Source organism: Lithobates pipiens, unplaced genomic scaffold (assembly GCF_037356315.1).
Source record: "Lithobates pipiens isolate NorthernLeopardFrog02 unplaced genomic scaffold, aLitPip1_a1.2 Scaffold_3, whole genome shotgun sequence".
Taxonomy (NCBI): Eukaryota; Metazoa; Chordata; class Amphibia; order Anura; family Ranidae; genus Lithobates; species Lithobates pipiens.
In genome coordinates this window covers 60,071,572-60,095,449 of record NW_027507790.1, presented here as the reverse complement: position 1 = coordinate 60,095,449, position 23,878 = coordinate 60,071,572, and the positions used below count along the sequence as shown (strand labels likewise).

General features: G+C 41.4%; 1 protein-coding gene across 11 annotated transcripts in view; it reads left to right on the top strand.

The window, feature by feature from the left end:
- LOC143940418 (E1A-binding protein p400-like) overlaps window positions 1–23,878 on the top strand; it is a 303,118-nt gene that overhangs the window by 172,193 nt on the left and 107,047 nt on the right. For 10 of the 11 annotated variants that reach the window (XM_077461750.1, XM_077461752.1, XM_077461751.1 and 7 more), the window contains 9 exons: window positions 2,742–2,902; window positions 11,472–11,636; window positions 11,772–11,939; window positions 14,284–14,375; window positions 17,656–17,936; window positions 18,075–18,274; window positions 18,609–18,778; window positions 20,746–20,942; window positions 21,025–21,136. In XM_077461750.1, the coding sequence (XP_077317876.1) occupies window positions 2,742–2,902; window positions 11,472–11,636; window positions 11,772–11,939; window positions 14,284–14,375; window positions 17,656–17,936; window positions 18,075–18,274; window positions 18,609–18,778; window positions 20,746–20,942; window positions 21,025–21,136 (1,546 nt within the window). The remainder of the gene's footprint in view (window positions 1–2,741; window positions 2,903–11,471; window positions 11,637–11,771; window positions 11,940–14,283; window positions 14,376–17,655; window positions 17,937–18,074; window positions 18,275–18,608; window positions 18,779–20,745; window positions 20,943–21,024; window positions 21,137–23,878) is intronic. The other variant, XM_077461754.1, reaches the window with a different exon arrangement.

The window sequence follows — 23,878 nt, the reverse complement described above, 5'->3', positions numbered from 1 at the left end:
ACAATAACTCTTGAGCTGCTTCTAAAACTCTTGCAGCATTTTGATAGATGATAAAAGAGCTCCTGATAACAGCTGTCAGTTAAAAACGACATATCCTTCTTTTCCCCTTAGAACAGCATCAAAAAAGCACTCTTTAAAGAACAAAAATCACAAAAACGATCAAAGTTGGTTTTTATGCTGTATTCACGGTCTGAATTAAATATTTATAACCTAAGCGATTCCCTTCTTTGTGTAGTGATGATTACATAAACAGACTTGGGCTTAGTAAACTTTATTTTTAATTTCAAATAGTACATTGCATTTAAAAACAACAGTGAATTTTTTAACTAAAAGTGTTGCCTTAAGAGTTACTTTTATTAGTAGTTTTGGGTTTTCTTTTTACTGGGGTCTGGCTCCATGGCACCTGTAGATAAAAGTAAACTGTGCAGCCTTGACTAAAGTTGAATAATGCCCTTACTATATTGTGTGGGTCATGTGTGTACCTCATGAGGCCATCACTATCACAGGAGTGAGCTCTCAAACTCCCATGCATGCGTGGTGCATCTGCTCTGTTGCAGCATCGCTGAGCTCAGAGATACTGCATGGAGGGAGAGAGAGCTCATGTGAGGGGTTTTGAATCGGAGAAAGAGCCTGCTCCCATGATGGTGGGGGTGAGCAGTAATGGTCGGGAGGATCTTAGCAACATTCTACCACGAAGGTGGATAGGGAGGAGGGGGTGGGTGGGGCTGTGACATCTCTGAACCTCTCTCTAAACCTATAGCAAGGGCATTATTTAATTTTGTAGGAAGCTGCACAGTTTGTTTTTATCTACACTAGTCCTTTATCTGCATAGACATAGTTTTTGGCAATGGTGAACTAACCCTTTAACAGTGAAATATTAACATTTAAAAATATTAGGAATTCACATTGGTTACTTTTTATGGAAAGAAGAGAACTTTTAAGCTGAACAGTAGAGAGTATTTAGGCCATCATTTAAACTAGGAATACTGATGTATTGGAATTTATTATAATTGCCCATTAAGGACCTCCACAAATGGGCATCATATTGTAGAAGTCGGTATGTGTTTGTAAAACCCAGTGATACATGAAGAATGGCTCAATGCATACGAGCAGCCAGCGAATGTCTGGTTTCTCTGCATGTTGTCCCATGCTAAAATTTAGCTAATATAATTTATTGGTGTTGCTTCTGCAGTTCTTCTACTTGGTGCCTATTCTAAGTGGTCAGTTTTGCTTAGGGTAGCTAGACAGAGATAAGTGAATTAATCAAAAGTGTCTGAGACAAATTCTTTCCCAACTGGTGACAATTGCCCATAACAACCAGTCATCTTCTGTCTTTCATTTTTTCCACACAGTTTAGAAAATGAAAATGTAAAAGCCTCAGAGAGTCTAAAACATACTATATATGAGGCAGTTATGTAGGTACCCATTGTTGATTTCATCTTTTGCAGATGTTTGTTCCCTTCAATGCTTTCTTAGTCCCTGACTAGAAACAAGAAGATTCCAACAATTTTATGGCACAGATTTACAGCATGCTTGTTTGAAGTCTGTGCGTATTAATATATTATACAGGATTTATATAGCGCAAACAGTTTGCGCAGCACTTTTTAATATAAAGGAGGACAGTACAATTACAACACATTTCAGTACAGAATGAATAGGCATGTCTTGCTGGTGGAGCTTGAAATCTAAAGGGAGGGGTAGGTGGTATAAAAGATAATAACTGCTGGGGGTGATCTGATGGAAGTGACCAGACATACTGGTGGGGTAGGGAGATGCAGAGGGAGGGAGAGGTTCTGGAAAAGTCCTGGAGGTGAGCATGGGATGAGGTAACAAAGGAGCTAGAGCGCAAGATGTCTTGGGAGGACCAGAGAGGACAATTTGGACAATATCTGCAGATGAAATTGGTGACGTAATTAGGGGCAGTGTTGTGGATGGCTTTGTGTGTTGTGGTTGATTTTTTGAATTTTATATGTTGGGCTAGTGGAAGACAGTGAAGAGATTGACAGAGAGGCTCAGCAGTCACAGATCTGTTATTAGTCTGTGTAAGTCTAGCAGCAGCATTCATAATAGACTGAAGGGTGGATAGACCTGAGTAAATATAGGCCTGTAAGGATGGAGTTGCAATATTATAGGTGGGATATAACCAAGGAGTGAATAAATTGTTTTGTGTTGTGTGAATAAATTGTGTTGTGGTTGGGAAGGGGCAAATTCTGGAAATGTAGTGGAGGTTAAGGCAGCAAGATTTAGCAAGTGGTTGTATGTGGGGCCCGAAGGAGAGGTCAGCATTTAGGATTACACCTAGCACTCTAGCATGAGTGGAGGGACCAATGGTTGTGCTGTTGATCTCAATGGTAAAGTAATACAGGGGGATCGGGAAGGAGGAAATAGTACAAGCTTGTTCGAAGTCTGTGCAAATGTTTTGAAGCAATAAACATCCAAGCAAATACCATCTTCAGAATGAAGACAGCAATAACAGCCCATTCATTTCTTTATGACATATGATCTTTACCAGGTTCAGTCTACCAACACTAAAAACAGTGTATAATAGTAATGAGCACAAGAATATACAGAATCCTTTGACATCACCTGACTTCCATAGAATTATTGAGAAAATATGCCTTATTTTTGTGAATAACTAACACAATAATGTGTTGATATTAGCTAGAGTAAGAATTAGCTGAGTAACTATTCAGAATTGTATTCAATTACTGCAAAATAAATGTCTTGTGTCAATACTACAGGTTGTTTCAGCCAGTCCCTTATGGCCAGAAGCCAGATGGGAGAACTGTTACTTTCTCCAATACTCCAGCATCTCGTTTGGTAACTGCAACTACAACCACAGTGACCCAGCAAGGCCAGGCTCGAGGACGATCCCCAGTCACCACGGCATCTGCAAATCAGGGTAAGGAGCTGCTCAAGCTTTTATTTTTAATGGAAGATACCAGTCATAGTCTGTGGGTGCTTAAGGAGGCCATACATGGATCGAAATTCAGCCAGTTCAGCAGGGACCAACCGAATTTCAATCCATGTAAGGCCCCTGTGGTTAAACAGAAGTCGATCGACTTCTGTTCAACTGCTGTGTTGGTTTTTTCCCACTCGATCAGTGCCGCAAGCTATAGCATGCAATGCTGATCAGTGTATTCTGACAACAGGGAAGTCTCCTCCCTGTCAGAATACAATGACACAATGGGGATTTCCCCACCTACTTCAAATGGGGAAAAGGGGTCAGTCTTTTTTTTTTTTTTTTTTTTCAACTCGCTGGTTGAACGAAAAAACTGACTCATCTATGGGCAGCTTTAGTTTGGTTAAAATCTTCTCTTTAAAGTTGTATTAAACCCAAAAGCAATATATATTGCAGTTTTCCAATTCTTAGATGTGGTGGCTGTATTAGTTTTCTTTTTTAGGCTTCCTTTGTTTTATTTTCACCTTAAGATATAACCAGTAAGTCTGTTTTTTAACAGAAAAAGCTGTCCTGCAGATGTAGTTAGAAGGCTGTGGCAAACCATTTACCACTGACAGTAGTGCTTCCAATGATCAGCTTTTGTTTATTTATGCAAAACCTTTATCCAAAAAGGAACAAAACTGTTTTGTGTAACTGCTTAAAAAGTGTGAGCTGGTGTTTGGCTTTCATCTGTTAGTGTATCTAAATCTGCTGGCGCATCTAACACTGCCCTCCCTCTAGACTGACAGTGTTCCTGTACAAAGGTGTCTGTCTCTGTTGCTCCTTCATCCAGAGTGGAGGCACTCTAATACAGGAAGTGTGTTTCTGGCCAGATCACCAGGTTAAACAACGGGGGGAAAAAAACGAATAAGGCCACCACATCTAAGGAATAATAAGATGCAACGTGTTACATTTTTGGTTTTGGGTTTAATGCCGATTTAACATCTTTCTCTCGTGTTCTCATAATGCACATAGGCAGTACACAGGCAAGGCCACATGTCATATCGTTTAGGACAGTTTTACAGTGTTGTTCCTATATCTGCAGATTCTTAACTGCCCAGTATCATTTTAAGTGATACTAAAAAATTTTGTTTTTTTTTTTGTTTAAAAATAAAAAACTTTTTATACTTACCTGCTCTGTGTAGAGTCCTGATTCTCCTCTTCTTGGGTCCCTCGATGGCGCTCCTGGTGCCTTCCTCCTGCTGAGCACCCCCACAGCAAGCAGCTTGCTATGGGGGCACCAGAGTCAAGCCACTGCTCTGTGTGTTCATTCAGACTCCTCTCTCTCCTCATTGGCTCACGTACTCTGACAGTATCAGGTGCCAATGGCACCTGCTGTGTGTCTCAGCCAATCAAGAGTGAGAGTCCTGGACAATTGAGTCTCTTGTGCAACATCGCTGGATCGAGATGGGGCTCAGGTATTATGCATTGAGATAAAAAACCTTCTGCCTTTAGAACCACTTTAACTGGTGAAAATGTTTTATGTATAAATCACACTTTATTTATTTTTTTAAACTATTTTTAGGAACCTAAATTTTATAAAGCAGTGCATATGTAAATAGGATAAACTAATGGCGCGTACACATGGTTGGACAATCTGCCCGTGTGTGGGACTTAGAAAAAAGTTTTGACTCAAAATTGTCCGCCGGACTCGGCAGTCCGTCTGAAAAGTCCGGTCGTGTGTGGGCAGGTCCGCTCGTTCGGAAAGTCCGGCTGACCTCCGCTGCAAAGTCCGGCAGGTTGTCCGATCGTGTGTACGCGGCATAAGCGGTAGCTTAAGCGGAAGCGGTAGCATAAGCGGTAGCTTGCAACTTTTTTGTCCCTTGAACACTTAGCCCCTGTACACACAGTTGGAGATTTTGACAACCAAATCCGTCGGATTTTGCCCGTCGGATTTTGTCCGTCAGATCTTGTCCGAAACTGTTGCATACACACGGTTGGACTAAGTTGTCGAAAAATCCGATCTTTCAGAACGTGATGACATAATTTCGTTATGATGGGACTATATTCAGGCTAATAGCCAATAGCTTTGATGTAGGAATTTGATCTGAGCATGCGTGGCACTTGGTCCGATCAAAATTCTCTACACATGATCGGAGTATGTCCGATCAAACCAGTTGGTCGGGAAATATTTCCAACAAGTTGGAAATTTGGGTCCGACGGATATTCCGACGGAAACATTTCGATGCATACCACACACAGTCGGATTATCCGACAACACGGACACATTCCGACGGATTCTCCGATTGTGTGTACAAGGCTTTACATTTACAGTCTTGGCTTTACAAAAAGGTAACAGGTGCCCCTGTGAAAAAGGACTTTCAGACTAACATGAGTTTTCTAAAGAGAAAGGGTAGAGACGCTGTTCCTGGTTCAAGGCTGAAAAAGAGCCCTATGGATGTAGGTGATGTGAGGGGATGAGTTAAATAAATTAATTAATACATTTTAGCTTCAGCTACTGAATTGAAAATTAGATTAAAGCTTTACTTTGCTAGTAAAGCGTGAATACAAAATACTAATATGCAATGTTACTTATTTATTTTATAGTAAATGTAACAATTTCTGTATCAAGTTCTTGGTATATTTCTGCATATTTAACAGAAACAAAATAAATGATAGTTCTAGGCATCCTAACTTTTATTATTACTACAGTGATTCTTTCACTGATTACACTCCCTGTAACACAAACTGTGTATGAGGGATAGTCTGGCCAGTCACAGGATTCTTACCCCCATTAAAGGTGTTATAAACCCTCATGGCTTTTCACTTTAATGCATTCTGTGCATTAAGGTGAAAAACCTCCTGTCATGTACCAGCCCCCCAGTGCCCCCCTTATACTTACCTGAACCCTGTCGTTCCCTGGCTGGGGACGAGCACACCAGCTCTAGCTGGTGTCTCATGTCCTTATTGGATAGATTGATAGCAGCGCAGCCATTGGCTCCCACTGCTGTCAATCAAATCCGATGATGCGGGGTGCAGGGCCGAGTCTGTCTTTCTGTGTCTATGGGCACCAAAGCTGGACTCGGGAGCATGCCCGCACGGGTACCCCCAGTTAGAGCGCTTCTCCTAGGTGGTTTCCTAATGCGGGAGGAGCTACTAGCGCCGTTGAGGGACTACAAAAGAGGAGGATCAGGGCCACTCTTTGCAAAACGAACTGCACATTGGAGGTAAGTATGACATGTTTGTTATTTAAAAAAAAAACACGAGGCTTTAGTGACACTTTAACAGGCAGGGTAATCAGTGCAAGAACATTTCTGCAGTGAAGATTTCTGCGGGATCCAGCATCCTGCAGATTGTACAGCCCTGGCTAAAAGTTTTGAGAAGTTTTGACACATCTTTTTGTCACATGTTACTATGGTATACTGCAATATAATTACAAGCATTTCATAAGTGTCAAAGGCTTTTATTGACAATTACATTAAGTTTAAAAAAGTCAATATTTTCAGTGTTGAACCTTCTTTTTCAAGACCTCTGCCATTCCCCCTGGCATGCTATCAGTCAACTTCTGGGCCAGACTGATGGCATCCAATTCTTGCATAATCAATGCTTGGAGTTTGTCAGAATTTGTGGGTTTTTTTTCGTTCACACGCCTCTTTGTTCACTGTGTGTGCAGATGCAGTCATACTTGCCTGCTGCCATTCCTGAGCAAGCTCTGCACTGGTGGTGGCCCAATACCACAGCTGAATAACTGTAAGAGATGATCCTAGTGCTTGCTGGACTTTCTTAGGCTTCATATACATGGGGCATTTTTACAACCACTCCTGGACAATTTAACGTGACAGATGGTAACCCACATTTAAAATGTCAGTTTTGCCACATTTGCATGCCGCGTTTAGAAGCATTAAAAAATGCGGGTTTTACTTCCTCTTTTTTTCCCTTGCATTCCCTTGCACACTAAAAGCATAATGGGCTAGTATGCATTGCATACTAGCCCATTATGTGGCACTTACCTGCAAACGAAGTCCGCGTTGTCCCCGCTGGTGGCCGCATCCATCTTTGCCCCTCTTCCTTCAGCGCATGAAAGCCATCAGTCACGGCACTTGCTAGTCCACCTTTCCTGGGGACTATGAACTTTTCTACACCTTGTATACATACACCTGAGGGGTCACCTGCATGACAACCATTAACGTGGTTAGCTACATTGGTTGAATGTTTCTTATGAATATCATAAAGGTTATCGTGCAGGCGATCCCTCAATCTGCCAGTAGTAAATTTAATTGTGTTGTCCCTAGCTTCACACATTTGCAAATCCCACTTGATCAGGATAAATAGGGTAAGGAATATGGGACTGAATTACCGTATATACTCGAGTATAGGCCGACCCGAATATAAGCCGAGGGCCCCAATTTACCACAAAAAAACTGGGAAACTTATTGACTCGTGTATAAGCCGAGGGTGAGACATCCCTGTGTCCATCCCTGTGTCCCGTCCGTCTCGGTGTCCCGTCCGTCTCGGTGTCCCGTCCGTCTCGGTGTCCCGTCCGTTGCTGTGTCCTGTCCGTCGCTGTGTCCCGTCCATCCCTGCCTACCTGTGCCGATCTGCAGCCTCTGTGTGCCATGCTCTCCTCGTCCTCGGCGGCCATTCCTCTGTTCAAAAGCCGCGCCTCCCTGTCTGTGATAGGCGGAACACTCAATTTCCCAGCAGTCAGTGTTCCGCCTATCATGGACATCCGCTCATTCTCATACTACGGACGAGGATGAGAGGATGTCCGTGATAGGCGGAACACTGACTGCTGGGAAATTGAGTGTTCCGCCTATCACAGACAGGGAGGCGCGGCTTTTGAATAGTAGAATGGCCGCCGTCTGTCTGCTCGACACGCTGATCGGGCAGGCAGACGGCGATGACTCGAGTATAAGCCGAGGGGGGCACTTTCAGCCTCAAAAAAGAGGCTGAAAATCTCGGCTTATACTCGAGTATATACGGTATGTTGATAATAACTTTGGTCTATATTTTGAGATCTATATTGATGGGCAAAATGGGACAAAAACATGAGCAGGTTTTTCCCTTTATTGGCTGTGATAGTAATTTGTTTCTTTTTTAGAGAAGGAAGGTACAGTAAAACCTTGGTTTGAGAGCGTTTTGCAAGGCAAGCAAAATGTTTTAATAAATTTTGACTTGATATACAAGCGATGTCTTGATATACAAGTAGCGTCACATCACAACTGAGTATAAAAGAGAAGAGAGGCAACTCTTAGTGTAGCAATATGGTTGCATTTAATGAAGGTACAACATTTAGCAACTCACTTGATTGATCATTAAAAGAGGTACAGCTAAGTATGTAGACATCCAGGGTAAAGCTGTCCACATAAACCGTCCTCCTTACTCTGCTCTCCACGCCTCGCTTTCAGATTGCTATACTGCAGGGTAATCTTCCCGGTCATGATTGCAGACTGACAGCAGTGAGAGCCAGTGGTGCAAAGGATGGTCTACATGGACAGCTTTACCCCGGATGCCTGCATACTTAGATGTGCCCGTTTTAATCATCAACCATGTGAGTTGCTAAATGTCGTACCTTCATTAACCACTTCCGGACCAGCCACTGCAGTTATACCCCCTGCGTGAGCCGTCATAGCTGTACGTCAGAGCTGATGTGGGTGCCCATCGGGCGCGGTGACTCCCGGGCACCCTGGATTGCTCTTACAGAATAAGAATGGGGATGTGTATGTGTGTAAACACATGTATCCTGGTTCTCTCAGGGGAGATGAGACAGATAGTTTGTTCATACTAAGTATGAACACCGATCTCTCTCTTCCCCTAGTCAGTCCCATCCCCCCTACAGTTAGAACACACCTAGGGAACACATTTAACCCCGTGATCGACCCCCTAGTGTTAACCCCTTCCCTGCCAGTGTCATTTACACAGTAATCGGTGCATTTTTATAGCATTGTTCGCTGTATAAAAGTCACTGGTCACAAAAATGTGTCAAAAGTGTCGATTTGTACTCCGCAATATATTTGTCCCAATAAAAATCGCAGATCACCACCATTACTAGTAAAAAATAAATAAAAATGCCATAAATCTATTCCCCCTTTTGTAGACACTATAACTTTTGCACAAACCAATCAATATATGCTTATTGCAATTTTTTTTTTTTTTTTTTACCAAAAACATGTAGAAGAATACATATCGGCCTAAACTGAGGAAAAAAATTTATTTTATTTTTTTAAATTTGTGATATTTATTATAGCAAAAAGTAAAAAATATTGGGGGTTATTTATGAAAGGTAAATTCACTTTGCACTGCAAGTGCACTTGGAAGTGCAGTCGCTCTAAATCTAAGGGGTAGATCTGAAATGAGTGGAAGCTCTGCTGATTTTATCATCCAATCACGTGCAAGCTAAAATGCTGTTTTTTATTTTCCTTGCATGTCCCCCTCAGATCTACAGCGACTTTACTTCCAAGTGCACTGTCAGTGCACATTTATGTGCACTTGCAGTGCAAAATAGTCGCTTTTTTATTGTTTATAGCGCAAAAAATAAAAACCGCAGAGGTGATCAAATACCACCAAAAGAAAGCTTTATTTGTGGGAAAAAAAAGGATGTCAGTTTTGTTTGGGTACAGCGTTGCACGACCGCGCAAATGTCAGTTAAAGCAAAACAGTGCCGCATCGAAAAAAAACGGCCTGCTTATTGAGCAGCCAAATCTTCTGGGGCTAAAGTGCTTCAATGTAACCATATTGCTACACTTAGAAGCGCCTCTCTTCTCTTTTATACTCTGTGGCTCCTGATAGATTTTGTTTCTAATCGTGGAGGCTTCCATTTGTGGATAGACATTTTATGGTTACACAACCTGGTCATATTGCTATAATCTTTTTATATGGACTATAAACTGAAGGACCTATAAATAAATGGCTGTGGAAGGAATCATCTGAGTTTCCATTATTTCGTATGGGGAAATTTGCTTTGATATACAAGTGCTTTGGATTACAAACATGTTTCTGGAACGAATTATGCTTGAAATCCAAGGTTTTTGTGTATCTTTTCAAGGATAAAAATCTTATTAAATACCCAAACATGAAAAAAAAAAAAAAATAAATAAAAAAAAAAAGGTAATGTCCTTCACTGTCAGTCAATTCTTTGTGGGGTGTGAATTAAAGGGATGTGTGTACACCAATTGCAACCACCTTAGATTTATGATAAGGGTTGTTACTGGTTATTCATGATATACAGTATATTGATGAGTAGATAGGGAAGGCTCTGAGGACCCACAGTTTGTCTCCTGCATGAACAGAACTTGGACTGGCTGTTTATGCATATATCACAGCACCTGTGACAATTTTACTGGGACATTAAAGCAAATTTGTGGTCAAAATGTAAAATCATATATTAATTTCCACATTTTATTTCAATTATTTCTGAGCTACTCCTGTTTATCTGAGTGATCCTCAAGTTTATACACTTACCTTATGAAGATCCCCACACTCTCTTACTTCCTCAAATTGCGTAATACAAATTCAGTTTGTCCTGTAAGTAGACACTGCCTTGTCACAGAATTCACAGAGCCTGCCTTCTGATTTACAGAGGTGCTGAAAGAAGGCATTTCAGGAGGCAGAGTCAGTACAGGAATCACTGCTTGTAGGCAACAAGGTACCATGGGATATGTAGTCCTTAGAGATTGAAAGTAAGCAGCAGAGAAGCTGCAAAGCATACAGGGAATCCAGGAAGTTGGAGTAAATGGTCAGCAGACATGCAACAGTCACAAAATAAAAGTTTTTTTTTTTTTTTCAAATAAGCTTATATTGGATTCTAAGGCTAGTTTCACACTGCTGCACAGTGGTTTGGCAGCACTGCAGGTGTATCCACAGTTTTCACATGTTTCAGCCACAGCCCAATAGACTTTCTGTTAGGTCTCCCGTTTTTGCCACGTTTTCTGAAAGTGCACCAAAGATGCAGCATGCAGGACTTTTGAAGCTCTTTCAAAAAATGTGCCAACCTAAAACTACAGATGAAAAACTGTGGTAACACCTGTGCTGAGGTCAGTGTGAAACCTACCTAAGAAATACCTATTGTTTGCATAGCTATTACAATGTGGATGTTATACAATAAAGGTGTATGTATGCTGTGGCCATAGAACTCCTTTAAGGCCCTATGCATTAACCAATAAATTTGATTTGCATCATTCAAGTGATTTGGGTACTTATTGTGCAAGGCCGGTAGGCCTCCTTGCCAATGCACTGAGGGAAATTAGGCAAACCGAATACAAAAAATTAAAGTAAAGAGAAACAGGAAAAAGACAGTGATGTAGTTGAGTAACAACGGATTTTAGGTATTTGCTAGTGGCTGTACAAGGCAGGTGGGTATATTCAGAATATCTAAGTATATAACTCTGATCACTAGTTACAGCAGACAGGTTATTGGTCTATCAAACTAAGAAGTCTGACTGTGGTCGAGGGTCCCTCAGAGGTCCAAGCATAGTGGAAGATTATATAATGGGTGCGGAACAAAATAACCAGGATACACAGGAGTCAAGGGGGAATGTGAGCCAACAAGCAAAGTTCAAGATTTTATGAAATTTGTTTTGACTTGTTGCAGGTGGGGATGTGGTAAAAATTGCTCAGCTAGCTGCATCTGGTGCAGCACAGGGGAAAATTGCACAGCCCAAGACCCCAGTGACTCTGCAGTTCCAAGGAAACACATTCACTCTGTCCCAGAGCCAGCTGCGCCAGCTCACAGCCGGGCAGCCTCTCCAACTACAAGGTAACAGTACAGCAGAGAATAGAAGGTGCAAAAATGGGTAGTGATATGTTGTGCATGATATCATAGTAGCCAGTTAGTGTACTGTTTTGTTATTATGATTGCTACAACTTTAAAACACTTGTGTTTAACTGACAGGGAGTGTACTGCAGATTGTTTCTGCCCCTGGACAGCAGTACATCAGGCCTCCCGGTCCTGTGGTGATGCAGACAGTCGCACAGGGGAACTCCATTCAAAATTCAATGAATGCTTTGGGAAATCAACACCCTTCCAACATATCAAATCCTACAGTAAATCCTCAGTCAGGTAAGATTTTTTTTAGTTTTTTTTGTCATGGTAGACTAATAATTAACAAATCCACATAAAGGAAAACGCCAGTTAGAGATATTTACTTGTGTTGATAGTGGTTTCACAAATTGCATGTCTATTTATCCTGTATCTATCTATCTCTCTATCTATCTGTCTATCTGTCTGTCTGAGTTCTCTACATTTGAACATAGTTAAAGTGGTTGTAAACCCTTACAAACCACTTTGACCTACAGGTAAGCCTAGGTTAAGGCTTACCTGTAGGTCCAAGAAATATCTCCTAAACCTACACGGTTTAGGAGATATTTACTAAAAGACTGTCACAGCGCATGCGCTGTAGACAGCGGTGAGCAGGCGCACTATGCTGTTAGTGGCGGCTCCCACAAGCATGCTCGGGAGTGACGTCATCACTGCTCCGGCGCTGTGAGTGGCCGGAGCAGCGATACCCAGAAGAAGATGGACGCTCTGGACTACAGGGGACAGCGGTGACATCGTTGGCTCCTGTGTCAGGTAAGTGAGACATAATGGGCTACTATGCGATGCATAGTAGCCCATTATGCTTTACCTTTGCAGGGAGACAAAAAGGAAGTAAACCCATCAGGGTTTACTTCCTCTTTAATTACTTATTTCGCTGAACACTCAGCCTGTTATAAACTGAGCACTGCATTTGACATTTTATAGTGCATGTAAGAACATTTATTCTACCTTACATTCATAGAAACTTTCTTATACTTCTATAAATTTATAATAATTTCTTTATGGGGGCAGGTTTCATACTAACAAGCATAATTAACTCCATTTGGGCTCGTTCACACATGCAGTAATATCCTTTATTTAAAGTGGATGTTAACCCTCACATATACCCAGTGAAGTGAACAGCCTCAGATGATACACAGAGATGAGACAAATCTCCCTACAGAAGTTTTTTTGTATATGTCCTGTCTTCAACTTTCTAGACTGTTTAGAAATCGTATTAGAATTTTCTCTCCCTGTTCAGCCACTGGTTGTGGATTCTTGGCATACACTGTGTGACAGCTATTTGGAGGAAAGCCCCCCCCCACATAGGCAGGGGAAGAAATAAATGTGCAGAGCTGGGCTGTGAATAGACCAGCTGACTGCTAATCTATTTCCATGCCATCCCCGACCAAAATTTCAGGCTGGTTTTATCTTGGTTTTATCTTGGCTGTCGGAGAGCTTGTCAGAAGTTATCATGCTGATCACAGAAGAACAGAGCAGCAGAAAGACATGAGACTTAGGGCTTTGAAGAGAGATAAGTAAACACTGACCAGCCTCCTGATTGGTGGGGAGGCACTGTAGTGTGAAAAAAACAAAAATTTACTCGTTTGGTCACACAATTGGGTGGGAACGGGGCGCACTCTCTGCACCCCGAGCCCACCCTATTTTTAAGTCTGTTAGAGCCTTTGACTCTATTCAGGTGCTTCAAACCCCTAATTTTGTTGTATTCTGTTTTTTTTTACCTGTGAAAAGATGTGTATTATTTTTTTCTTTTTTAAAAGGTGAAATTATCTTTTAAGCAGCAGATTTCTTTCAGGGGGCATTGCTGCTCTTCAGCTGCCTCCATTAATTTAAATTGTAGCACGCACTAATAGCACCAAAGCATTAATGGCGCAATAGTGAAGCATTTATAAAGCATTAGCTGGGTCCTGGAGGAGAGACAGTGGAGATTCCTGTATCACAAAATGCGCTGGAAAATAAAAAAGAACTAGGACAAGGCAGCTCCAGACACTTCCTGGTTGTACAGAGCAGCTGTGAGGTAACACCATTTAATTTCTGTGTGCTGGCAAAAGCATCAAGCCAGCTAGCAATACTGACTGCCAGGCAGGAGCAGAGGCACTGAGCATTATTGCCAGTGGCAAAGCTTTTTTTTGTCTGCAAGTTTCGGTGCCAGTAAGTGACCGTGCCAGAAAACTCGGGTGCCAGCAATTTTCAGTGCCAACAAGTGACCATGACGATCTTTCCATGATCATCTTGAGCCAGACCGAACCGAGTGTCAAAGAGATCAAAATATACAAATCCATCTTACAGAGATTGCACAAAAATAGCTGTTTTCACACCACAACCTAAACTCAAGGCAGATCACCTCCTCTATATCACCTCCCCATTAAGAACTTACCCTTAGAAAAACAACACTTTCCGGTGTTTTTGACAAGCATTTTTGATGCTTTTTCAATGCTTAAAAAAGCATCAAAAACTATATAGGCACATAATGAGACTTCCTTCTTTTTCCTAATCAGCACGTGTAAGTGAGCCCTAGAGAATTGTTGTGCTAATAAAGGTAGCATACAACAGAATTAACAGAATCATTTATTTGTAAATGTTGCAGGAATGCAAGGGAGAACCATAATGCCTTACCCTACTAGTGGTGACATGTCATCTTCTCTGAAGGCTCCACAGATTTCAGTGACCCCAGCACAGGTATGTATAGTATAGTGTTCCAAAGATATTGTATAGTGTATAGTGTCCTAAAGAAAAAAACACTGAATGGATGTTGTACAAAAATTCACATGGATGAATATTTGCTTATTTAGGGGCAAATGTTATCTTTTATTATTTTTTTTTTTTTGGGGGGGGGGGAGGGTCTTGTGTCACTTAGCATGGTCATATGTGGTCTAAGTGTAAGATTCAAGCAATTCTTCCAAGTATATGTATAGTAGATGCCAAGGCTACATGTTTTCCAGCATACTTAAGAGGGGGAAGTTTCCCTCTGTTGTAATCGCTGCATGTTCTTCCCATTTATTCATCAATCATGACAAGGAGTGCCATGGCTGGTTGGTTGTTACAGAGATCAAAACCATGGTTGGTTGTGACTGAAATCTGTCCAGCTATGGCTAACCTGAAACAACCACAATTAGATATTTGAAGATTTTAGGCTGGATATCTGGTGTCACATTGACCATAATGCTTCAGAAACTTTAGTTATCTATAAAAGGTATGTAGATAAGGACGTCCCACATTCTTTATATCAAAACTCATTTGGGTCAGTGATTTGAAAACAGACATTACAGCTATAGAATTAGCTTAAGAGCTAGCCAAATTGCCAAATTGCATTTGCAGTAACAGATGAGGAATAGCAAACACTGTTATTGTTCCAGTGACCTACCTCTGTACAGCTCCTTACTTCTATTATTTATTGGAGAAGACCTATACTGTGAAAGCTGGGCCAGAAAATAGTCTAGTAAGGGACCAAGGACTAGTCACCAAGGTTGCCACTAGCCTCCCTGCAGCTAATCATTTCCTCAGGACTGACTTGTGCTTTTTACCTCAATGTTTCTCTGCGTGCACCAGCTTGATGGAGGAGCATGGCTTTGCCTACTCGTGTCAGTCCTATTCCCCTAATGACTGGTGATTTGGTGAACTGATGACAATTGATGGAAATGACCAGTAGGCAACAGGTGAGGTGGGGGAAGAACAGATCACAGAATGAATAAAGTAGGAGCCAGATGATGATTGCATTGCAAAGTCTCCAAATAGGAGAACAGTGAACAGCACTATAGTTACATCACCAATTGTCACTGCAGCATTCAGGTAGAATCATAGTTTTTATAGACAGTTGTAGGTGGGAAATGGCTTAGATAATCCTACAATGAAGACACTAGAGTACCTAGGCGCTGCCACGTGTCAGGAGGTGCACTACTATGTTTCAGGGCAAATCAAAGCAATATATAGATTTTCCAGGGTAGTGCATAGCCATAATAAAGCTTAAAATTACCACTTCTTGTTATTTTGTCATAGTCATAATTAACCTTTCTCGATATTCTCTACAGGATAGCAACCCTTAAAGTGATTGTAAAGGATCACAAAAAAAAATGACAAACAGTGCAGATCGGCCCTGTCCCCGCTCCCTCGTCACTGGCTCTGGTTGACAGCTCCCGCCTCTGCTCTCATGCTTTTTTAATTTTTTTTTATATAAATTTTGAATTTATATAAATCGTTATATAAATCAATAATCTATAATTCCCTTGACATATAAACAGTAAAGTAGCACTGTAATCCAACTCAATTGATGGGAAAATGAGGGATAAGGAGCGAGAATATGGATGTAAAGGAAAAAAGTGAGCATGGAAGAAGAAAAAGGGGAAAATAGGAGCAGGAAAGGGAGGAAACAAATGAAGAGAAGGGGTGCTGTCTACTTGAAGTTCCCCTCCTAGCCCCCTCAACTGATTAACAAGGTCAGAAAAGCTGTGGGAAAGAGGAAACGCCTAACTCTCTTATCATTCCTTAGTTATCCCACATTAGAGCCATTATTTCACAGACGCAGTGAATATAAACCACGTTCTGAACTTCTCTCTTTTGTTCGGCAAGGAAAGAGTGAGCCAGCCACTGGGTAATGGTAGGAGGTTGAGCCTGTTTCCACATTCCAGGCACACAGGCCCTAGCTGCATTGAGTAGATGTATAAAGCCGCGTACACACGGGCGGATTGTATGGCCTACTTAGTCCGTCATACAATCCGACGGACAGTCCGTCATACTTTCGAATGAACGGACTTGACCACACACGGATAGCCAAACAGTCCGTCGAAAGCTTGCGCGATGACGTGTACAGCACGTACGACAGGACTAGAAATAGGAATTCCAATACACAGCAATGCAATCTTCCGCTGTGTAAATCCTTTCTGAGCATGCGCCATTCTTAGTCCGTCGAACTAGCCTACTCACGAGCGGATTGTCCGCTGAAACCAAAGTATGACGGACAGTATTACGGAAATTCCGAAATACTTAGTACGCCAGACTGCACGCTGAAAAAGTCAGCTGAAGCCCACACACGAGCGGACTGTCCGCTGAAATGTGTTTTGGCGGACTAAGTAGGCCATACAGTCCGCCCGTGTGTACGCGGCCTAAGGGAGTGTCTTTTTTATACCACTTCCTTGATAAGTCTTGCAGGTGCGAAAAGTATTGGGCTGTTTTTTTTTAACCCAAATCAACATTTGTGAGTGTTTTGACAGCTTTCCCGCTTTGCTCCAAAAAGGGCACAGGACTGGAACAGAATATGTGTAAAGGAATTCCCTTATACACCAGCATGTGGATGGTGGGGTGGGGAAGTTTTTTGTGTAATTTGGAGAGGACACAATACTACCTAGTACGTAACTTATATCTTGTTTTTTGGGTTTTGTTAGCTATGGAGGCTTTGTGCGCAAATAATAAAATATACTCTATTTGTTCCAGCATCTGCAGCTTCTCCCCCTCCCTGCACCTACTGTCCCAATTTGAAAACAGCGTGACCGGTTGAGGCTCAACCAACATCCCCGCGTCATTTGTTCACAGTTTCCTGTGAATGAATTCCTACAATTGCAGCTGATGGCTCATTCTAGTAGCTCATTGGTCTTCCTGCTCTCAGGTAACTGCATGCCCGTATGAGGCATGGGCAGAGAGCTATGCTGAGGAGCCTGAAATTGCACCCGCGCTCTGCAGACTACCTGCAAAAAAATATTTATTTATTTATTTATTTTAAAGGTGAACTTATCCTTTAACTTTTTTAAGTACGTCAGCCATTTATTGAATGGGTGTGTAATATTTTTCTGCTGGCAGTAACAGGTTTTTCTATCACTGATGCTTACTTAGTTTAGGAACCACAATAACTGTCACAAATGTTTTCCTGTTAACAGTAGCTTAGTTGTAAGTGTAATATCAATTTTTTATGCACTGTTTTATGCAGCCTTTTTATACATTGAAAATAAATATTATGTCTTTATTACAGGATTTAGTAGAAGAAAAGCAAAGAGTAAGAGAGCGCCTGGAGCGTCTCTTCTCTTGTAATGAACGTCGATGTCGGCAGGCACCAGTGTATGGTGCTGATCTGTTACGACTCTGCTCTGTGCGGTCTTCTGATGTTCAGACTCCCACGGATAAGAAAAAGTGGGGATGGGTGGGATCTGTGAACTGTCTGAATTCCTCTTGCAGAGATTTTAATGATCCATTGAGACACCTGATTTTATCCCCTAAGCAGCAGAAAGAGATGCTGGAGCCCACAGCAAGGAGGTGAATATTATGGCTTTCTGGCTTTCAAGAAGCACAGATATTGTTGTATCACTGTTCTGATTATTACCAATGCAACCTAAGGTGAATATACTGTATACAGGTAATGTTAATATCTCTCTTTTTATTTAATCTTTTTAGCACCTTATGTGTGGTCCCTGCTGCTGTAGCTCCACCTCCAGAGTTGGTGACTTATCTTCCTCCTCTATACAGTCACAGCATTAACATCCTAAGACACTGTCTGAGGAAACAGACAGCACCATATATTCAGGATTTGTGGGAGAGAACCTCTCCTCGTTGCATGCAATCTCCAGACCTGCGACTTATTCAGTGTGACTCAGGTAGGAGTTTAAAGTTTCCTAAAACACTCTGTTGAGATATTATATTGTACTTTTTTTAATGTCATCACAAAATAATGTTTTTTTTTTTTATGCTAGAAGATGTTTAATGAATATAAATCCAGCTGTATGGTAGACCTTATAAAATCAGAAATGCAGTAATGGTTTTGTCCATTTTATTTGACAGGTCTTGCCATCCATTTACTTATCAACTTCAGTGCATGCTTCCTATTTCTAGAAATTCCAGCACAGTATATTAGTAGAGACTGTGGAAGAACAAATATATGCATTCTTACTGCACAATAACTTCAAAAAAAATTTTTTTTTATTCCTTTAGGGAAGCTGGAGGCTCTCTCTAGACTTTTGCGGAAACTGAGGTTTGAAGGTCATCGTGTTCTGATTTTCTCTCAAATGTTGCTCATGCTGGACATTCTGGAGATCTTCATGGACTTCCACTATTTCACCTTCATCAGGATCGATGAATGTGCATCCTATGAACAGTGTTATGTATGTAGTCAAGCCTAATGCAGTACTTTTTCTGTGCTTTGCTGGTTCTTAAAATTTGTTTATAGGTTTTATAGGTTTAAATTGGTATATGCTTAAAGCCCATCTCTGGGCAAAAATAAAGTTTTTCCATCCAGCGGGGCCATGCCTAAATTTCACAGGTCAGTTACTTGTTTTTGTCCAGGGGAGAGGAGAAAGGAGATTTACTTACCTAATGCTCTGATACTCCCAGCACAAGACCAGTCCGGCACCCCCGCGCTCCAATGGTTTTGAGTTGTGGACTGTTCCTGATGTCATCAAGCCCAAAGCAGGCTCCATAGACCAGAAACAGACCACCACTGGGCTGTGGGGGGAAGCATCATTTTCTGGTAGAACGAAAGATTGAGTGATTATAAGCTTTCTCCTCACCCCAAGACAAAATAAGCAGCTGACCCGTACAGTGTGAGCACAACCTCACTGCATGGGAAAACTTCTTTTTTGTTCAGAGATTGGCTTTAACTCTCTAAGAAGACTGTCAAGGAGCAAAATACTTCAGTGAGACATGGAAGCTGCCATTCTCTAATTCCCAGACCATGTGCTAGTTTCAGATGTGGAAGCTGAACTTTTTAAGCTTCACTGACATCACAGCCCAGATCTAGTATGCAGCTTTGAATTGTAAGATTTGTAATGCTTCTCATGTCTTCATTTTACGCTGGGGGGAAATCCCCTTTGAAAATCTGACAACTTAAGATATAAAACACTATAAAGCATGCTACTGTATGAAAAGTTTTAATAAAATGTCAGTTGACAAAAAGTACTCCTTACTAAATTGGCAGGAATAATTGTTGATTTTTCAAATCAGATTATTTGTTGTCAGTGCAGTGTTTTCTTTAGGTATGTATAAACCTGCCTGTTATCACGGAGCTCCTTATGCAGCATAACCTTTAATTTACAGGCTGATCATAATGTATATGTCAGTGAAAAATAATGTTGTGCATCACCTCTAAGTAGGGAGCAGTCAGCACTCCCTTGCCTGATTTCCTTCCTAATGCACTGGAAGGAGCATATTGTAAGCATAATTCTGTTCTGCTGATTGTATGTTTTTCAAAACGGATTGACTTATACTCTTGGATGTATAGCAGGAAATAAAAAGGTCAAAGGTTCCCTTACATACATTGGCTGATACTTTAGCTTTGGGTGGGTGCTGGTAAATTTAATTACATGCCAATTTCTTAAATGCCATATATCCCCCCCCCCCCCCCCCCAGTTGCAGTAGGGGAAAATTAATTGGAACAGTGGTGTTGTCATTTGGCTTTACAGTATTCATGACATTAGGTTGGAGTAAGGAATTATGGTGGGGACTGGGGACATTTCACAATTTGCGTTCTGAGGAGATAAGAAGCTACCCTTTGGTTCTGCTTGCCAGTGTCCAATTGCAAGTTAAATATGAGTTGTGGGTGGATTTGGCATTTCATATATTTCAGAACAGTACAGGACTGCTGTCTAGTAATATTTACCAAAAAAAGAATGACTCTTTTACTTTCTGTGGTTGCATTGTTACAATGGGATATGGAGCAAGTGGCGGCCCTATTCAAAACAACACTTGCAAACCATGAGACTCCAGTTTGCAAATGGCATTTAGAAAGCACTTGCAGAAAGCCAAGCAAACACATCTCTGAGAAAAGGAAACTTGCTTAGTACTACCTGATTTCTGATCAGCAGATGGTAACCTGATACAGCGGTTGGTAACTCTCACTATTACGTAACGAGACACGCTAGCCTAAGTAGCATCCACAGTGGGTAAAACCTACTGTGTGCCTGCAATGCCACCAGTGCACTTTAGTCTTTATAGACTGCTTTAGCACCTCCGTTTTTTTCAGAATATGCCTGAAAGTATGTGCATAAATGTATGTTTTACCCCCTTCCCCCCCACAGCTTTTATTTAAAGGTTATCTCCCACAAACAAAATAACTGTCACTCTCTGCTTTTAGGATTTGATGAGAAGCTTTAACCAGGACTCTCAAATTTTTTGCATCCTAATGTCCACCCAAAGCCGGACACTGGGTGTTCCCTTTGTGGAAGCTGACATTGCAATCTTTTATGACAGTGATTTAAACCCAGTGATGGATTCTAGAGCTCAGGCCTGGTGTGATCGCATCAGCAGAGATAGAGACGTTCATATTTATAGGTATGAACATAGTATTAAATGATTGTTAAAACTGTGTGCAAAAGTCAACTGCCTTCACTATAATCAATATGTTTCACCATAGACTTGTAAGTGGAAACTCTGTTGAAGAGAAGCTGCTTAAAAATGGTACCAAGGATCTCATTAGAGAAGTTGCTGCTCAGGGGAATGACTTTTCAATGGCTTTTCTTACACAGGTAAGTTTTAGGTAAGCCAACTATAAAACTAAATATAAACATGGTAGAGTAAAAATAATAAATTAATAAAGTAAGTAAAGATAAATGTCTTTACAGAACATCTTCAGAGCATAACCAGTGCATAGTAAAAATAAAAAAAAAGACCTGTTCCTTTAGACCCATTATTTCCCCCCACCCATTACCATTTTGCCTTTTGCACAGAGCAGAAAGCTGTAGCCATGGCTGTCAAGCACTGCCTTTTCAGCAACATTCACAGATGTTTGTAGTACCGTAGAGATTGGTGGTCAGAGGGATTGTTTAGAGATGGAGATGAAGCTTAGCTCTTTACTTGAAAAAAATAGCCAAAATATTAAAATATTCTTGTTCACAAAGGTGCTATTTAGTCTGCTTGTTTTGTGGAAAGACATAGTACACTTGAAGCAGCTGATTCCGTGGTGCCACTGTCCATACAAACCTTCTTTACTTTTCAAAATCACCAGTTTGGTTGCCATGAGGGCTTAAACCCGTTTCACTACATATAACCTTTTAGGCTATTAGATTGTGTTCTAATTATTTGAAAAGATTAATATGATTATTGTTAACAAGAAAATCTCTGTCTTCGAGTTCAGTACTTTAGTTTTATTAATGATAAACTCCTTGTGTTTTCAAAGATTTGCAAACAAACTAAAGCTGACTATACACTTAATGTTTTTTTTTTTATTATTATTCATCTTGTGGGCTGATTGAAAAAAAACATCAAACAGATTTGTCTATCCATGATAAACAGTGCAGATGGACAAAATCTCCCACTGAGGCTATTATACTCTGACAGCCAGTGATGCCAAACAGTGTAGTGAAACAGATTAAAATTTAATCAGTATATGGCCAGCTTAAAATTATTGTTAATGGGATTGTAAAGTGATTTTTTTTTTTTAAATAACAAACATGTTATACTTACCTCCACTGTGCAGCTCGTTTTGCACAGAGTGGCCCCGAACCTGCTCTTCTGGGGTCCCTCGGCGGCTGTCTCAGCTTCCTCCCGCAGGTGCTTCTCACGTTCATGTGAGCTCCCTCGCATGGTGAGAAGCATCTGCGGGCGCGCTCCCGTGATACAGCCGGAGGCTATAGCCGCTCGCTGTATCACACGGCCCTGCCCTCCGTCGCTCCGCGTCAGTGGATGTGATTGACAGCAGCGCGAGCCAATGGCTGTGCTGCTTTCCATCCATCCACTCCAGCCAATCAGCAGCCAGACTGAACGGTGGAAAGGACGTCGGGGGACGAGCGCGGGACTTTTGAGGGGTGAGGTAAGTAAAACGGGGGGGTGCAGGCACTGTCAGATGTTTTTTCACCTTAATGCATAGAATGCATTAAGGTGAAAAAACATTTACCTTTACAACCCCTTTAACTCACAGGGTACAATTTACATTATCCTCCTAGTTGATGAATTTAATGTCCTCCCGTTACTGTGCTTTATAAAAAATGCAGCTATATACCTTGTTTACAGACTGCAGATCTCCGATCACGTGACCTGCTGTCTTTCTCCTCTCTCGCATGACAGCTGCATGACAGCTGCAGTGTGTGGTGCAAAGGATCCCCCCGCTGCTGCTGTAATGTGAGAGAGGAGCACGACAGCGGGTCAAGTGATCACAGATCTGCGCTCTGTAAACAAGGTATATAGCTGCATTTTTTATAAAGCACAGTCACAGGGGACATTCGATTCATCAACCAAGAGGATAATGTAAATTGTACCCTAATCTGAGCAGCAGAAGGGGAGGGGGCAGGCATGGACGCAGAGCTCACTGAGGGGAGGGAGGAGGAAGACAGAGGAGACAGAGAGCAGGGCTGCCGATGAAGGAGGCATGTAAACTGACCACGGTGTCAGGGCTCAGCAGACATGATGATCAGTTTATTAGGGTGGTGTCAGAAACTGGCAGGATCAGCCAGGTTTTTTAGGGTATACAGGGGCCCAAATGACACATCACAAGAACTGTGCTATATAACATGCTTTAAAGGAGCAGGATCTTTATTTATTTCAATTTTTTTGTGTTAACTTAAGCTCCACACACACGATCGGAAATTCTGACAGCAAAAGTCTGATGAGAGCTTTTGGACAGATATTCCGACCGTGTGTATGCTCCATTGGACTTTTACTGGCTGAATTTCTGCCAGCAAAAGATTTAGAGCAGGTTCTCTATTTTTCTGACGGAAAAAGTTCAGTTCATAATTTCCGATCATCTGTAGCAATTCCGATGGGCAAAATTCCTACGCATGCTCGGAAACAATTAGACGCATGCTTGGAAGCATTGAACTTAATTTTCTCGGCTCATTGTAATGTTGTACGTCACCGCGTTCTTGATGGTCGAAAATTCTGAGAACTTTTGTGTGACCGTATGTATGCAAGCCAAGCTTGAGCGGAATTCCGTCGGAAAAACCATCCAAGATTTTTCCAACGGAAATTCCGTTCGTGTACACGGAGCTTAAGGTTTTAACTTTCGATCATTGTCCCATCTGCCTTATGGACTCCCTAACAAAATAGATAGGGGGAGTCTTGAAAAGGGGAGTCTGGGGAGCTTTTAACCTTGCATTTTGATATCATTGCTGTCGCTGAATCTAAATTGGCAGTTTTTACTTAATGGCCTATGATTGTATATGGAATATGGAGATGAAAAAAAGGGGGATGGGGTTATATTACCCTGAAAGAACATTTGTATTCCATCCCCAATGAGTTTTTCTCTGTAAGCATTTCACATTCAGCTATTTACT